The 18,408-nt window shown below is 31.7% G+C and overlaps 1 protein-coding gene across 1 annotated transcript; it reads right to left on the reverse strand.

Annotated features, from left to right (window-relative positions):
• Positions 1–2,896: 2,896 nt before the first annotated feature.
• LOC134701648 (mucolipin-1-like) lies at positions 2,897–18,154 on the reverse strand. The gene is made up of 13 exons (XM_063562786.1): positions 18,026–18,154; positions 16,510–16,701; positions 15,788–15,953; positions 14,488–14,581; positions 13,100–13,193; positions 12,504–12,600; positions 10,890–10,993; positions 10,342–10,491; positions 9,386–9,502; positions 7,508–7,642; positions 6,648–6,860; positions 5,851–5,978; positions 2,897–3,148 (listed from the first exon to the last, which is right to left on the reverse strand). The coding sequence occupies exons 1-13, from the start codon at positions 18,056–18,058 to the stop codon at positions 3,097–3,099; spliced, it is 1,575 nt and encodes a 524-aa protein (XP_063418856.1). The 5' UTR covers positions 18,059–18,154; the 3' UTR covers positions 2,897–3,096.
• Positions 18,155–18,408: the final 254 nt, after the last annotated feature.

Here is an 18,408-nt window from a genome sequence, read left to right on the forward strand (position 1 = left end):
GTACACATTTTTGTTTGGGGTAAGTTGAAATCTGCAGTAGGTTGCGGGATTTTCTCGCTGTGGGAAACCCATTTGTGGGTTTCGGATGTGTATTCAATAATTGGTCGGGTAGTTGTCTCTGTGACACATTCCCCATATCATCCACTATTTAGATTTATGATAGGATGATTTTTGATTTTTATAATGGTACTTAACTAAAGCCAATATAATCATATTGCATTGTACTACACAGGCAAACATGATTTTGCGTGAGATTAACCTCAAACAAGCTTATACATTAATACTAGGACAGTTGTAAAAGCATGATTTTATGTGGTGTTGTAATGCTTGTCTAAGCTGCGATACAAGTCGCAAAGCCTGTTGTAAGGATGATTATCCGTTAGCAATCCAGACGGAGTCATTTAGTTGTACAAAGCTTTACATTTCAGAAAGGAGAAAACTTAGGATCTTTGATTTTTTTCTTTTTCTTCTAAATTCTTAGGTTTCAGTCTAGCAAAAGCCGAGTTGCAGTAGCCAGTACTTCGGTACTGGCATAAAAATACGGGTTTTTGTGTTATGAAAATTTGCTGTTACAAAATGTTAGAAATTATCATAGATAAAGGAATGTAGTCCCCTCATGCAAAGCTTTGATTCCTTTCACGGATTTTGGCTATTCTTTTTGGACCTTTTGGATTATAGCTCTTCAAGCTTTGGATTTCAAATACTTTTTCCTCGAGCATCACTGAAGAGACATGTATTGTCGAAACGCGCATCTGGTGCAGGAAAATTGGTACCGTTAATGTAATTGCATGCATATCTGTAACAGGAAACAATTTCTGCCAACGCACCAGGGCTCGATCTATTGGATTTCTAGCAAGTTTTTTTTTATATCTTTACCCTGATTTATCTCCATCGTCAATTTTTAGAAACTTGAATATCGAAAAAAACTACTTTTACCGTAATGTGTATTTGCATAAATTGTTTATGGTATAACAACTATTAAAAAAACTTAAGGTTTTTAAGTATCAATTTTCTTATGAGTGAGGTTTATAATGAGTTATAGAACAACTTTATATATTGAAATATAGATAAACTCATCATAAATACCAAGATTGCAATATTGTATTGGCACTATTTCATATAGAACAATTTCAAGGTATTGAATACATGTCGTCAGAAAGGTTATATCTTTACTCATCTTGTATTGACCTATTGTAATTGATCAGTGATCAACGTTCCTGGTTGTGTACGTGTCATAGAAACCTTATTCAGTAGATCGTCAATGTATGGAAATCTAGTAAAGAATACATGTCCGTTTTGAAGAATGTTATTGCCATTGACCTTAATTACATGTCAACGTTAAGCTATCACTGTAAGGGCCATTTCCACAGATCCTTTAAACAATTTTTTTGTTGTATACAATAAAAGTAAGGTGCAATGTCGATCTGGCGAGATTCATCGACGCTTTCGAGGTTATGTCCGTTTCTCTGATTCTATAAGCAGCCGGCTTACTGTATTTAGTGTATGGAATAAATGCTATAATATATGTACGTATTCGTCTTGCGGGGTTAATCTGATATTACCCTTATTTTCGTTGGTCATGGTGTATGTCCAGTTTCTTTGATATTTGAAGTGAAACCTTGATCAGAAAGACTCAGCAAGCCATTCAATTATCATTAGTAAAGCAGGCGAAAAATCTCAACTGTGCACTGTTGTTTAAAATTTGCGATCGTCAAAACAAAAATTTTTAATCCGAAAAGAACAACACAGTTATGGAAACTATACAGAGAATACCAAAGAAAATTATCAAGTTATCAAGTAAATTTTATAAAAGAACAATATGGCTTGAAAAAAATTACAAACACAAAGGAAAAGGACAGAAGATTGGGACAAATTACTCAAAGTAAAATCTCAAAATACTGAACGCCGAAGAAAATAAAAAACGAAAAGTCAGTTATAAAATGGCAAAATCAAATACTCAAACATATCAAACGAATGGATAGAAAACAACTATGTACACAAAGAACATTCATTGATCGAAAATAAACAAAAGCATGCGAAAACTTTGAGCTATGCAAATCCAATAGTGACACAAAATGCAGACAAAAATAAGCATTTCACCTTCTACACCTGTTAGACTTAAAATTACAACTTTACGTCAGAAGAAATGACTTCAGTTCTACATTAGAAATCTTTCCATTTCTATGTAGCAACATTCCAGCCGTGTCAACTACGGAGTATTTATGTCCTAATATTTACGGACTTGAATTCCCTATAATGATTTCCTTGATAGAGGGCATTCACTTACAAGTAAGCTATACAACAAATGGTGGAGTTGAAATCATTCTTTCGTAAATTTAACAGACGCCATTACGTGTTGGTTGACTTACATGAAATATCTGTTTAACAGATGATAGCGGATACGTTCCTAATATCGTTATTACAATATTGTCCCCTTCATACGAATAAGAACTACCAAATTAAAGTTATAACCGAGTTTCTACTAACATTAGCAGCCTGACAGGTGCCACATGTGGATCAGGATACGCTTGTCCTTCCAAATCGTGTAGCTTATTCTTCAATATTCTATATTGTGGTTTTGTGCTATTGTTTGTCTATTGGTCTTTTTTCTTTTTTAGTCGAGACGTTGACAGGTTGTTTTTTACTTTGAATGTCCTTCGTTCGCCTCTCATTTAAACAGACATACATTAATGTTGCCTTTATTTGTATATGTCTTGTGAAAAAAAAAATTGTAATCATTTACAGGTTAAACTGTATAGAAGGTGTCAACGATGCCTCCTTGTTGTATTCTTTTCTTTTTCCAGACTTGATGCATTAATCTAATGCATTTTGAAAGTTATTGTTATAATGATATTTTTCATGAAAGTCACAACATATTTCAGAATATAATGAAAAATACGTTATATTAATCTTATTCTCTTTGATGTGTTATATTAACAGTAACAATATATTGCATTTGCTCAACAAGAAAAATAGACAGCATTCTTTTTATCAACACAAACACCACAGCTTGAGCTCATGAATACAATGTCAATTAATTGTTCGATTTTGATATAAAAATTTCTCTTCAAAAACATGTATTGCATTATAGAGTCATCATGTATTGAACTGGTAGGATTTTCGATTGTATCGGTCTTCATCGCAAAATCTGAAAAATGAAGAAATCTTTAAGTTTTAGGTAGATTTTATAAAAAAACAACAAATTAACCGTAAATATATAGAGATGTCCTGATCAACGATAATATTTTTAATTAAGCAATGAAGATATCGTCCATTATCATTGAACTAGTATGCATATTTGTTAAGGGTCCAGCTGAAGGATGCCTCCGGGTGCGGGAGTTTCTCGCTCCATTGCAGACTCATTGGAGGCCTTCGGCTGTTGTCTGCTCAATGGTTGGGTTGTTGTCGCTATGACACATTTCCCATTTTCATTGTCAACTTTATCTCGAACACTAAAACTGATACAGAGACGATCGTCACATGGTGAGATCTTATTCATCTTAGGCTTTTAAATGTTTTGTTTTGAGCGATCCAAATGAAGTTTAATTCAACGAAGCGGTCGGACCCATGGAATTTATACGTGTTATTTTCATTGTAAAAAATATCTGTTCTTTGAACATTTGAATTATTTATGCATTCAAATCAATAACGTTATTCTGTACAATTTTAACCTGCTCATTAACTATCTTATTTTTGTGTTCAAATAAATCAAAACAAATATTAATAACAGATTCATCATAACTAAGCATTTTATATAAAAAAAAAAACACGACAATGAATAGATGTAAAGGATTGGCGAAAATCGTCAAAGTGACAACCAAAAAAGTCGAAAACAACCCGACAACGCCATCACTAAATTAAAATAATTCCACAGACGAAACAACAGTTTATAAAACACAATAAAAAAAAAACCCAAGACTGAGCAACACGAACCCTACCAAAGATTTGGGTTGATCTTAGATTATTTAGAACTGTAGGACGTTCCTGTTTTACATATGACACCCATCGGTGTTCAAATAAGACGTTGTTTAAAAAAGGAGGATAAAATTCAGCACATATCTGTATAAAAATGTCATAACCTAACATTTTATCAAAAGTTATTCAATTCTTTTAAAAAAATAAAATAGCGCTTTTTTAACGGAATTATTCCAAATAATACCAATTTAATGTGCTTAAAGAATAGAATAATGATCATTATTTACCCTGATTTTGATGCAACAAACAGTTTGTTAAAATATTTAATATAATTGATTGTTATCATGTGAGTTGGTTGATTGGAGTGTTACTCTACAATTTGCAATCTTTTTTAGTCTTTTAAGGTTTTGACAGACCACTCCTTTCCATTTTTAATTAAATTGAAATATCATAAAACGGTGTTAATGCACATACACATGCCATAAAACAACGGAAATACTTTTTATAGCTATGGTACCCTTGTATGACGCACTGTTCATAATTCTTTTGTGGGTACTGTTGAACAGTCGTAAATGAATGGGAGGTGTTCGATGTTATTGTGTTCTTATTTTCTATTGTGTGATTAATTGATGTATGTCTGTGTCCTGAGTGTTCCAAGACAGGAAAATGGCAGCTATTATCAGATAGTCTGTTTTTGCGTATGTTGACGTTTGGTGGTATTTTAGCAGTTCGGTGTTTCTAATGTTTAATTGGTTTTTTAATTGCTGCCTATTAGATAGCGGTATACTACTGTTGCCTTTATTTATCGCCTCTTTGTAAGATTAATATCATAAATTACTTACCATAGTGAATGGTATTATTCATACACAGTGACAATTCAAGTGATTTATATTTTTATGCAAATGCTTGTTAATTGGCAGTGATTATTAACGTTTATTTTTAAATTTGTGAGTTTTATTTCACGTTATAAATGAGACTTTAGATGGCTTTACACCATAAACAATAAGAACAGAATCCCTCTCTTTTGTTGTCGGTAAAATTCCTATTTTTTGTTACGGTACAACTGCTCAATTTTCCTGCAAATCTTAGCAGAATAACATATTACCGGACTGTATATAAGTCAGATAATATATAACCAAACGATTTTCCTTTCGTATAACAAACTTGGAGTGTCAAGATAGCCACAAACTAACCAGTTTAATAAAATGGGTTTAAAGCACACATGAGTATGGTGCAACATTCAATTTGTTAACGCATGATACAACAGATTGAAATCATGTGAACTTGTAATATAGACTATTACTCTACAACTTTCAATCATTATTAGCATTTAAATGATTTGACAGAAACAGACCTTCCCGTAATTGATTAGATTGAAACTGTTTAAATGCACATTTTAACCTTTTATCTAAATAATACTCAGCTCTGCCTAAATTATTGTTGCATGCAAACAAAATTAAAACATTTTTGAATCAAGCAAGATTTAATAACATTTATGTGTAAAAAAATTTAAAAGCTTAAGTACAGAACCGATCGGAATAATTTGCTGCAATTTCCTTTAATCTTAGCAGAAAATTATTTAAACTAACGGTATAAAAATCAAATAATGCATACTTGAATGTTTTTCTTGTCGGATAAGATGGAGTGTAAAAAAAAGTACATTTTATTAATATATACATTTTATCTCCCTAGATGTGTTTTACGTCCATAATTACCTTGAATATATAACGTAATTTTGAAAATTTCAAAAATGTAAATGGATAATAAATTATATGATATATACACTCGAAATGGATACAATGTAATCCACCATTTCAAGCTTTTGACGTGCATACACACATTAGTGCCGCTTTTTTCAAAAGATTGGATAATAATTTGTCCGTTGGACCTGATCAGGTAATCTCCTGTAAATGTTGAGCAACAGTTGATACTTACGAGGTACACCCTAACATTGATGGACAAGAACTCCTTACACATGACGCACATGTTGGAGTATCAAACGTTTTTGATTCCATTCTTCCTAAAAATTTCAGAAGGTCACTTCTATGTTCTTTTTTATATTCCTGATAACAACAACATAAAAAAAAGAATAAAGTAGAAAAAAACATAACTAGTTTATACACATAAAAAGTTATTAACTTAAGGCAAATGAATATTATTATTTTTTAAAGGAATCTAATAGAAGCTAAACGTATAAATATAACTATTCAACACCTCTTTTGCTTTAAATACATAAAAAAGAACGAAGGTTTCATTTCACTCAGGCAAAATGAAGATTTTATTTCACTCATGCAAAAAGAACTTGCTATTATTAAGGTTTCTTTTTTTTTTATGTGAAATTGATCTTTAACTGTTTTTAAAAGTTCTTAAATACATATTCGGCTTCTTAGTTCTGTAATTGTACCTATTTTCGCGGTGTATTTATTTTCACAAATTTAGCAGTTGGTTTATTATCGCGAAAATAAATACACACGAATCTAAATGAAACCTTTCAACTGAAAGGCGATAATTATAAAATCGCGAAAACAAATACCCCCTGAAATACACAATTCGCGAAAATAAGTACCCGTGAAAAACAGTACAAGTACAGTATTCGTTTTTTAAGTGTTTTCGATGACGGTGAATCCAGGAAAGTGCATAAAAGAAATTTAGAAAGGATTTCTTCTATTTGTTATAGACATACTAAATATCTTAATTTATGAATGAAATACGTTTTGGCATTATATACTTACATTGTCGTGTTGATGTTCATATGCTGTGTTGAATATTGCTATAAATATGTTTAGAGTGATCAGAGTGAATAAAGCCAAGAAGGCAACAAGAAAGAATCCATTGAAAAACCGGATGATGTCTTTGTCTGAGTCAACAGCAGTGAATGTGACATAAATTTCATCCCCGTTTACAAGAGCAAGCAAAGACTGGAAGGTTGATGTGAAAGAGGCAAACTGTAAATAAAAAAAAAAAGTATTATTCAAGCAAACAAAATGTAATGTATGATATGATAGAGAAGAACTTTGGTCACCTATACAATGCAGTTTCGAATTTCAATGTTGTGATTCGTTTTGTTCTTTGTGATCTATATTTTATTCAATATATATTCAAAATTGATATAATTACATCAACAACTCAACAAACTACCCACATTAACAGTTTTGCCGTTAAATCGGTAAGGAAATCTTTTCATGATTTTTTTTATGTCGCATTCCTTTGCAATTGTTTAGTATGAGTTGTGTTTTATTAATTGCAGCGAGACTACAAAGAGTACTTTCAATACCATTCGCACATCAGAGGCATCATCGTGTTAACATGTATTGTAATTCAGGTTTTCCTGACCATGTGTTCGTAGTTTGTTTTCGGGCAATTACTTAGTATAGGAATTTGTTTTCCTTCGAAGTCACGTGTTAGTGGTCGGATAAGTCTATTGAACTGTGGATTCTTTGCGATTTCAGCTTTTTTTCAATCTATTATCTTATTCAAAACTATAGTTTTAGGTGCTTTGTTGACTTTTTAAGCATTTATCATATATATCTTTGGAATTATCTGTGGACCCCATTAAAAGTTATGTATACAGGATAATTACAATAATGTGTACCTTTATATGATATGGTCCAAGCACAGCCCATGCACATAATACAAACCCACCAAATAATATGGAAACACAAGTCAGAAACTTGATAACAACAAATGCGGATCTCTCCATCACACTAAATAAAAGCTGAAATATAATTGCATATCATACAGTATGCTTATGTATTACGAATTAATAAAGCATGTGTCTAAACCATAAGCCGTATAAATGATGCAATGTTAAAACTGGTACATGTTTACTGACTACGTAGCTGATGATTTCCTCGAGGACGATACATCTACATATAAAGTTGCACAGGCTTAGTAATTGCCACAAAAATCAACAAAGATATCAGATTAATAATAAAAAATACATCAGTGGTGTTCGAGTAAAAAGTAAAAACACAAACATACCGAACTCCGAGGAAAATTCAAAAAGGAAAATCAAAAATCAAAAGGCAAAATCAAAAGTCCAAACACATCAAACGAATGGATAACAACTGTCATATTCCTGACTTGGTACAGGCATTTTCTAATGTAGAAAATGGTGGATTGAACCTGGTTTTATAGCTAGCTAAACCTCTCACTTGTATGACAGTCGCATCAAATTCCATTACATTGTCAACGATGTATGAACAAAACAAACATACTCAAAGAGTAAAAATGTCAAAAATAGGGGTACAGCAGTCAATATTGTGTTATCATCTTAATATCACTATAAAAACAACAAATGTAACGAAGAATCACAAAAAGGCATACATCAAATCTAACATACTCATTTTGCTTTTCTTGTACCACTTAATTTATGTATATAAAGTCTACCCGTAAAGGAAAGAATATTTTCATTGCTGGTGTAAAAATGCGCGTTTGAAATTCGTACAGGTAGACATAAAAATAATTTTGTCGTTAAAAGTATGAACAAAACAAACATACTTGCATTACTATAAAAACAACAAATGTAACGAAGAATCACAAAAAGGCATACATCAAATTTAACATACTAATTTTGCTTTTCTTGTACCACTTAATTTATGTATATAAAGTCTACCCGTAAAGGAAAGAAGATTTTCATTGCTGGTGTAAAAATGCGCGTTTGAAATTCGTACAGGTCACTAAGAAGTCAATAACAAATACACCATTTGAATAGTAATAAAAAACCCAAAATCATCAACAGTTTCCATATTGAACTTAAGTGCTCGACGCTCAAAAGATAATGCTAATGTAATAGGTCATTGTAGACCGACTCAATTAGAAATATATGAAGACTGCCTATGACTGGAGTAACTTTAACGTGTTTCTTTCCAGTAATGCGTTGAAAATGACCTTATTAATAATGTTTTGTCTGCTCAGCAGTTTACTCAACTGTTGATACCCTGAGAAACTTAACTTCATACTGCAGTGGTATTGATGTTGGGTTGTAAAACTTCATTTAAGACACTCTGCTCATAGTTTGATACGCTGAAGACGTGTTTCGTCCACATAAGACTCATCTGGACACATAGTTCGGGTAGAAAAAACTGGCTTATAATTTTATACTACATGAATGATTTAATTGAATCATACGACTTAAAAGATAAAAATCAGTAACACGGTGAAGGTCCTATGAAAAAAAACCATGCTTTCTAAAATTTCATAAATTTAAATTTGTCTTTTGTGTTCGGTCTCATACGAGGGCGAAGAATGTTCACTAAATTATGAATCTAAATTATTTTAATTGCTAAACATTTCGATAACTCATTGGTGAAAAAGAAATTTCCCAGTATCTATTTTGAAATTCTATTAAAAATAAAATATTTTGTATCTAAATTAAAAACAAAACGGATGAACGCAATTTAAGACACGGAAATATTTGAAAAACATATTCATAAGACAAAAAATATTTGAACTGATTACTCGTACTTACCCCGAATACATGATCATAGGCTAAATAATGCAAAACACTGATCCAAGTAAACAAACAGCCAATACCTAGGAGGATTCCAGTTGCGTCATACATTGATATAATATAATTTGTCTGTAGCTGAAGTAGAACATATGAAAGAATAATATAAAAGTGAAAATTTCCTCTACTTCGAATCGGGCATTATTTGTCATGAAGAAATTCTTCTATAAGAAAAGTAGATATACTAAGGCTACTATAAAGCCCTTGAATTCGAAACGTAAAACTGTTTTATATATTAAATAAACAACACTCTTCGAATTTTCACAAGACAAACCTTTAATACTTAGATAGAATCAAAATGATTATGTACCACAAGATGTCTTATGCAAGGTTCTCTTTTTAAGATAAACTTTTTTTGAAGAGCTTTTGTTTTAATTTTAATTAAACCAAAATGTAAGTTTGTCTTTTAGTGCCGAAACGTAAACGTCGGCCTGTTTATGACATCATTGGTACATTAAATCTTATTTATAAAAACTTAAGTTTCCATATCATTCTCCGTATGATTTATCCGTACAAAATTATTTACAAATTATAGACTTGAGGAAGTTTTATATTTGTGCAATTTCCGTGGCAGAAAGATCGATAGGATCATATCCTTCTTGATATTTCATACACTAAAAAAAACAAAAACAGAAGAATAAAAGGGCGAAAGATACCAGTTGAACATTCAAATTCATAGATCGAACATCAACTGACAATGCCATGGCTAAAAAGGGAAAGAGCCAAACAAAAAAGTAATAGTACACAATACACAACATAGAACACGTAAGACCTAGCAACACGAACCCTATCAGAAACTTTGGGTGATCTCATGTGCTCCGGAAGGGTAGGCAGAACATTCTCCACATGTTGCACCCATCGTGTTGCTTAATTATGTTATAGATAAGTTTCTATAAACGAGATAAAAAAAAACTAACCCCATGATCGATGCTAATTTTTATCACCGATCCAACTATTGTAACACAATGTGAAAGGAACAGAATTAAATCGTTTAGTTTAAATATTTCCCAGCATGCCCTTGTTGATAATATCTTTCCTGTCAAATCGTTGTAGTAGTCTCTTGTTTTCTGAAATAAACATTAAAAAATGATTTCGACAATTATCAGGTTTTTCTGTACGGATAACATAAGCTTTTAAAATAAGTTGTTTTATCATAAGACATGCTTTAAGTCATTTGGCTCTATAAGAATGAAAATTGCCTGTCGAGTAAACACATTCAATGGTAAATATGTTACTTCAATGCAGTTACATTCACTTACATCTATTTCAATGAAATATGTTTTCATAGTATCGCTTATCCCAAGTAACTTTTGACACTTCTTCAATAGTGATGCTTAACTAGATAAATTATTGTCTAAAATAATTTTATTTACTAGTATATAATATATAGAATATATTTCTTTTGATTATGACATTGAAGAATTGTCAATTTCAACGAACAATGTAATAAAATCTATTGCATTACCTTGAACAGTATGGCAGAAGTAATCCAGCCTTGCAAACAAAACAGCCCATGCAGTAAACAGAACAACAACGCAAGCGCAGAAATCACAATGTCTTGTGTTTTTGCTTAAATCATTAAGGAAATAGTCTTTATGCAATGATTCTCTATCAAAAAGGCTAATCCCAAGTCAGGAGCCTGTTATTCAGTGGCTGTCGTTTGTTTATGTGTTACATATTTGTTTTCGTTCATTTTTTTACATAAATAAGGCCGTTAGTTTTCTCGTTTGAATTGTTTTACATTGTCTTATCGGGGCCTTTTATATCTGACTTTATGCGGTATGGGCTTTGCTCATTGTTGAAGGCCGTACGGTGACCTATTATGGTTAATGTTTGTGTAATTTTGGTCTTTTGTGGATAGTTGTCTCATTGACAATCATACCACATCTACTTTTTTATAATTATTTAACCATATGAAATTTGCGCTTTGAAAGGTATAATGCAGAAGCGAGGCAAAAAATACCAAAGGGACATTACAAGTCATACATCGAAAAAAAACTGACAACACGATGACAAAATTCGATAAAACTACATCGTTCTTATGTGCTCCGGAAGGGTAAGCAGATCCTGCTTTACGTCTGTCGTCCGCCCTGTTGGCCGTGTAAGTGAAACACGGTGATCAGTCTGATTCAAGGTAATATGTCTGAAACTGAAAGGTTTCACAAAAGGTCAAAATCTAGATCATCAAATTTGCATTTGATCTTGACATCAATTTAAAGGTCATACAGTAAAGGCCACAAATAAAAAGAGCATAGCTCTTTTCTATAAAAATGAACCAAAATTATTACTCAGTATGTGACCTTGACCTGTTTTTCATTTTTGTTGACCACGGACCTAAAATTAAGAGACCCTACGTATCTTTGAGTTTTGGTTTATGAGTGACTATGAAATTGCACTTACGTTTGTGTAAGGTAAAGAAGGGGAACTAACTGTCAGAACGCTTCGATGACAATTAAATGTAATATGTGTGAGGATAAAACGAGCAATTTGGAAATATAAATATGTCGCTCTCTTTTTCGGTTGCAACTGAGAAGTCATCAAAAAAGTGTAGTTTTAAAAGAGATATCTATTATAAAGAAAACTGGTTGTCAAACATGGTCAGTTTTAGATGCGTATAAACTTAACGATACTATATACAAATATATAAGCGACATCGTTTGAAACATCAATACATGTGGAAATAAAGATTAGTTGGAAGAAAAAATAAGCAAAAGAAAAAAAAACTATCTACATAAAAAGTAAAGGGTCTTTCCAGAAAGTGGAAAAGCCTTATCATAAATAGCTCAAATATTTTTGTCAAAGGAACAGAAATTGGCGATGTCAAGACTTTATTGGTGGTTTTGTTAATTGATAAGTAATTCAAGCGTGTGCTTGGTGTTTTAAACAAACATTCATCTTAAAATTATGATGATTAACATTATGTTTTCAAATATTATTTTCATATAATAAAAGATTTATATCACGAGTTCAATTGACTTGCTGAATCATTATACACTGTCCAAATAAACCATGCTAAATTTACTACTGTACGTTTTAATAGAAACAATAGAACACCATTGTTTAACCGTATGGCACTTACCATTTCTAGCACTATCTGAATTGCATTTTACTTCTTCAACATTTGTTCTGAGCTTAACTGTTATTTGTCCATCTATTTTTCGATTGTCAAAGAAAACCTGCACCAGTTAACAATGAAAAGAACAAACATTGATATTTTTAAACTATAAACAGCACATGAGGTTGAGGTATTTGTATGATTATTATTTTTCTGACTAATTGTTACTAATCTTCTTGTTGTTGTCTATTGTTTGTCTTATTTTTTGTTTTTCACTCGTCTGGATGATCATCAATATTTAATATAATAATAAGTCACATTCGGTGATGTCGACGAGTTACATTGAAATAAAAAGTCATCCTTTGTCACGATAATCATTAAACCAAACCCGACAAATCACTGGAATGTACTTATACTTATAGATAATTTGATTGATGTCAAAGACTATATGTTTAGGCAAGCTAGACAGATCATTTACGAATACACATACATGTTTTGTTGCAAATATGTAGTTTTCGAACAGACAAAACAGCAACATAGAATTAAATAGCAGTGGATCTGACTTATTTATCTTATTATTCAACATAAACACGATGGAAACCTAACAAAGAACTACTTACAGTTCCGTGAATACCAAAACACTGCACAGCTTTCCCAGTTTCAGCATTCAAATGGATTGAACTTAGTTTGAATTCAATTTTAACCGACAACAACCTAAAACAAATAAAAATGAGTAGAGAAATAATTGGTTTACACATGAGAAATAAATGATCATCAACATTTTCACAATTTTTGTGCTCATAATTAACATTTTAAACAAAATCAGCAGACATAATCTAATATCAGAAAACTGATTAAAAAACCATAAACAAACATATGAAATTGAAAATTTGATGCACTGGCAAGATAAAACTAATGCTTTTATCCAATCCACTATTATTCCGAATAGTGTCAAAACTATGAAAATAATTTTAAAAGTACCTACAGTTGCCTTAAACAACTAGAACTATACACTGTCTACGGTAATGTCTTATTGTTTTGGCTTCATTTGAAATTGTGCTTTCTTTTGTTTTGTTTTGGGGGGAAGGGGTAGAGAAATAGAGGGATGACACCCACAAGAGGGACAGTCAAAACTCCCAGATCGAAAATAAACAACACCATGGCTCCATACAAAAAAAAACTAATAGACAAACAATAGCACAGAAGACACAACATAGAAAACTAAAGACACAACATAGAAAACTAAAGACTAAGCAACACAAACACCAACAAAAACTAGGGGTGATCTCAGGTACTCTAGAAGGTTAAGCAGATCCTGCTCCACATGTGACAGTCGTCGTGTTGGGTGTGTTATGACAAATCCGGTAAACATTTTAATTCGGTAGGTCACATTCATGAAAAGGTACAGCTTGTACCAGTAAATCTTAATAAACATACAAAACTGTAGTACGTCAGGAGAAACATTTGTCATGTTATGACATATTGGGAAAACCCTAAATATAAATACTTTGAACAGAAACTCAATCTTCTGTGTTTGATCGTGAAATAGTTAGTTGTCTGAAGTAACACACAACTACGTTTACAAACATATCTGTAAGCATTTACATCTTAATGATCAGAGACCTTGGTTGACCAATTTTATGGAGACTTTTCAATCTTACAGGTAGGAGGTTTACCCTGCTGTAAAACCTGGTTTCACCCACTATTTCCTGAATATGGCCTATTTTTTCCAACATTGTTATCGTTTATTTTGAAAGTTTTTGTAGAATTCCCCTTATTGAATTTGTGTTGAATTTCACAAGTTTTGTTCTACTTTTTTCTGCATCAAAGAATTATCAGAAATTACAGTTTTGTCAAAAAAATTCCTATAAAAACGTGATTCCAACTTCAGGGAATAGGAGGAAATATAGTCAATATCAACGTACTAGCATTACGATATACTATTAAAAATATAAGAAAGGTGCAAACTTGTTTGCGTAGTTTATTAATCAACACCCAAATATATTACCTCACTAGTTTCCCATCAGTGCTTCTCATCAGGTCTGCTATGCTTGGTTGAAATCCATACCCTGGTGGACTTTGTTTATCAATGTCTCTACAGTCTAGAAATATATAGAAAACTTTACATCATCAACGTGCTCGAAGTATTTTTGAAAGGATATTTAATGTTTGACAGACGGGTTTTCTATCAGAAAGTATGCACAGGAAGCTGATTTTTTTTCTTTTAAATTGTAGGAAGCAAATTTCTTTGAACAAAAAAAAATATTAATCATTAACCAGTTATGACGATTTCTTCCCTTTATTGTCTAATAAAGTTTAATAAGCACTTTTAACTCATTTGTTCCATCTAATTGAATTAACAGATACTAGAGAAATGATATATGTGTTCCTTATTTGACATTCATCTAGAAAATAGACATACATTGCCTGTGAAGAATTAAAAGTTTGTCAAGAAACTGCCGATTTTACAATTCAACAATTTTCTTACTTCAATGGACATTACTTGGTGCACCGGTACCAAATATCTTTGAATTTAGTTATCGCGAGCAGAGTCACGACACTGCTTGTTCTTCAATGATTACGAGTTGTATTTTGTGAAGAGAACGCTCGTGTTTGACGTATGAAATGTGAAGCATGGTATCTATTGCGATTTTATTTGTATGTGTTTTATCTGATTTTTATACGTAAAAGAAATAAAATTATGCCAACAAGGCAGAGTTCAGTACTGGCGCCCCTCCCAAAATACCGGACATTAAGTGTAAAGGTTATTTCGTCTTTTTGTAGTTCTGTCTCAATACTATTATAGACAAAAATCATATAATTGAGAATGGAAATCGGGAATATGTCAAAGAGACAAAACAAAACGACTAAGGAGCAGACAACAGCTGAAGGCCACCAATCGGTCTTCCCGCACCCCGGAGGTGATCCTCAGCTGGTCTCTAAATAAAGTATGTACTAGTTCATACATATTAAGGTATCATTGACTAGATTAACGCATTCACAAGATAAGAGGTAAGCTGTTTCTGTTTGTTCAAAGAAAAAAAATAATTTAGGTTCAGCAAAAATTTATTGTGCATTAGACAACCGAATCAAAACAGTTCAAAATTTACCACAGACAACGGTAACAAATATCGAACTCTATACGACACACAAATCTGAATGCTCACAAAAGGTTGCGAAATTATTTATTAATAAGACACTAGGAAGAAAATTTTGTCAATTTATTTATAAGCTATCAATTACAGTTAAGTCTTTACATGTTGTTGATAGTTTATGATATCAAGCTGTCTATGGTACGGCTCTGTTACCTGTTTTACGAGTTGTGTCAATTGTCGCTATTTTTTCTTCGGCTTCATTATATATTCCTGTTTTGAAGTAATTGAGACATAGTGTTACTGGTTTTTCCTTTCCACCTGTTCCGTTTGTCCGTCGTATAAAGAAAGACCCGACAGATGTTGTGGGTATGTTGTAAACCTACGGATCAAAAGATGATATACAGTCGAGGCTAGTAAACCTACGGATCAAAAGATAATATACATTCGAGGCTAGTAAGAAATTACATAATAGTATGAAATATCCATAACTATGAAACTTCATAAATATCATTAATCGGATAGTTTTGTAACAATACTATGGGTTTCGTTATATTTAGAATAATGAAAATGGATATATATTACTAGAGGATTTTAGACGAATCAACATGTTTTTTCTTCGTTGTTTTGTTCACTATATATAGATAAATAATTGATACAATTTAATTTTCGTATTTGTTAAGAGTAGTGAAACATACACAAATATCAGGGGTTCAATTCTCAAGTCAATTGTACTCAAACACCCTCATTCGATCGAACAAACGGACGGATATTGGTTTGTAATTAAGCCACTTTGCTTTGAACTCGTCCAATACAAATTGAGCAGGTTTTAGACCAATAAACAGTGATACATAATTTCCCAATGTTGTACGAGTTTTGTTTGGTCCAACTGCACTCATTTAGACCTTAGATTCAACCAATTATATGTTAATACTCACGTTTGTAACAGTATAATTGATATGCTCTAACAGGTTATCTATGGTGTAAATGGCATATATACCAGTCGATGGAGGATAGGGCATAGTTTCATAATCCTGGGACCAGTCTTTCAACAATAAATGTTTCATTGCTATATTATTTCGCTCCAAAAAGTCAGCAAACTGTGCCCGATCAGTTCCAAAAAGTACTAACTATAATGAGAAAATAAATTCGACTAACTCTCATATTGTTAATTATTGTTGATGAATATATTTCTCCAAAACCGCAAATTTCCTTCGATCTCTGGAAACAATTATACTCGCAATGTTTCACTCGAAAAGGGTCTACCAATTCAAACTGACTGATTAAACTTTTTTTTTGTAAGGAAAGTTGCTAGTGTTAAAAAAGGAAAGTCCATGTGTAAGATATGTAATCAATTCTACTTAAGAAATAGAGCATAACAAAAATAAATTATATGTAATATCATTTAACACATGAGGCAAATGATATTTCCTGGTTACTCAAATTTTTGCGTTATTTAAAATGCGAAATTATCCTTTATCATCAGATACACTTAAATATATAACATTTTGTCATATCAACTTTTACAGGAACAAGTTTACTTGGTCCCTCAAAAGTTTTATGCCAAATATAAAAAAAATGATATGGTAGGACATTAATTTAATATAATAAATTTTTTCACTGTCCCAGGTTAGGGAGAAGGTTTGAATCCCGCATACATATTTTACTCCACCACATTCTGTATGTATGGGATATTTTTAGTATATGAATTAGGCCGGGTTATTTTCTGTTTGGATTGTTTTCCATTGGCATTTGGGGACTTTTATAGCTGACTTTGCGGTATAGGCTTGCTCATTATTGAAGGCCGTACGATGAACTATATAGTTGTTAATGTATGTGTCATTTGGTCTCTTGTGAAAAATTGTCTCATTGGCAATCATAATAATAAATTTGGATTCATCCAATAACCATCAAATGTATTTAAAAATGAAATTATTTTCCTTCTCCTTCCTTGTTGTGTGCCGAAAACTGATTGAAATTGTTATTAATTATGACTTTATAAATCAAAAAGAGACATCAGGAAGTGCTTAATCTGCAATACAAAAAATATCACTAAGGCCAAATGACCATGTGACCACAGAGATAATTATTTCAAACATCTAAATAAATATTCTTGTTCATAGATATGTGTTCACATTATCTAACAGATTATTTTTGTATTGATTTTGCCATTCAATGATATTTACCCAAGATAATGAACAAGGTAAGATGTGGGTGTCACGATTCGGTCACAATTCAAAACACACTCATAACACAATTTTGATTCGAGTTATGAATTGATACAAAAAATGTACAAATTGTAAAAAAGAATAGTTCACATAATAAGCGTAGCTTTTGGTTATGTTTCTGAACAGAACATGACAGTACAACATATGATATGCCATTCCATAATTCGCACATATATAAAGAATCTATAAAAAAAAAAAAGGAAACGTGAAATAAAAATAAAGTTACCTGATATGTGCAGAAAAACCATACTAAAGGCATCAGAATGAGTTTTTCTGGTATCCTACCAATACCACGATCTCTACATATCCGTGTGTATGGATCTTTGAAATGATTATCAAGTTTTTTAAGAAGTGCTTCCTCTAAAAAAAAAAGTTCTCTAATTTTATTTTATTTTTATTTTTAATGAAATAAGTGTAATGCTGTTGCAATATTTAAGCTTTATTCTGTATGGAAATTCAAATAATTGCATGATACATGAGGAAAGGTATCAAAATAAAGAAATAGATGGACATTTTTTTTTTCGATTGATATGTTAATATAATAATCTTTTATTCGAAAGCAATACAGCTTATAGAATATAAATATTACAAGTATTCAATTACATCAAT

Source organism: Mytilus trossulus, unplaced genomic scaffold, assembly GCF_036588685.1.
Source record: "Mytilus trossulus isolate FHL-02 unplaced genomic scaffold, PNRI_Mtr1.1.1.hap1 h1tg000247l__unscaffolded, whole genome shotgun sequence".
Classification (NCBI taxonomy): domain Eukaryota; kingdom Metazoa; phylum Mollusca; class Bivalvia; order Mytilida; family Mytilidae; genus Mytilus; species Mytilus trossulus.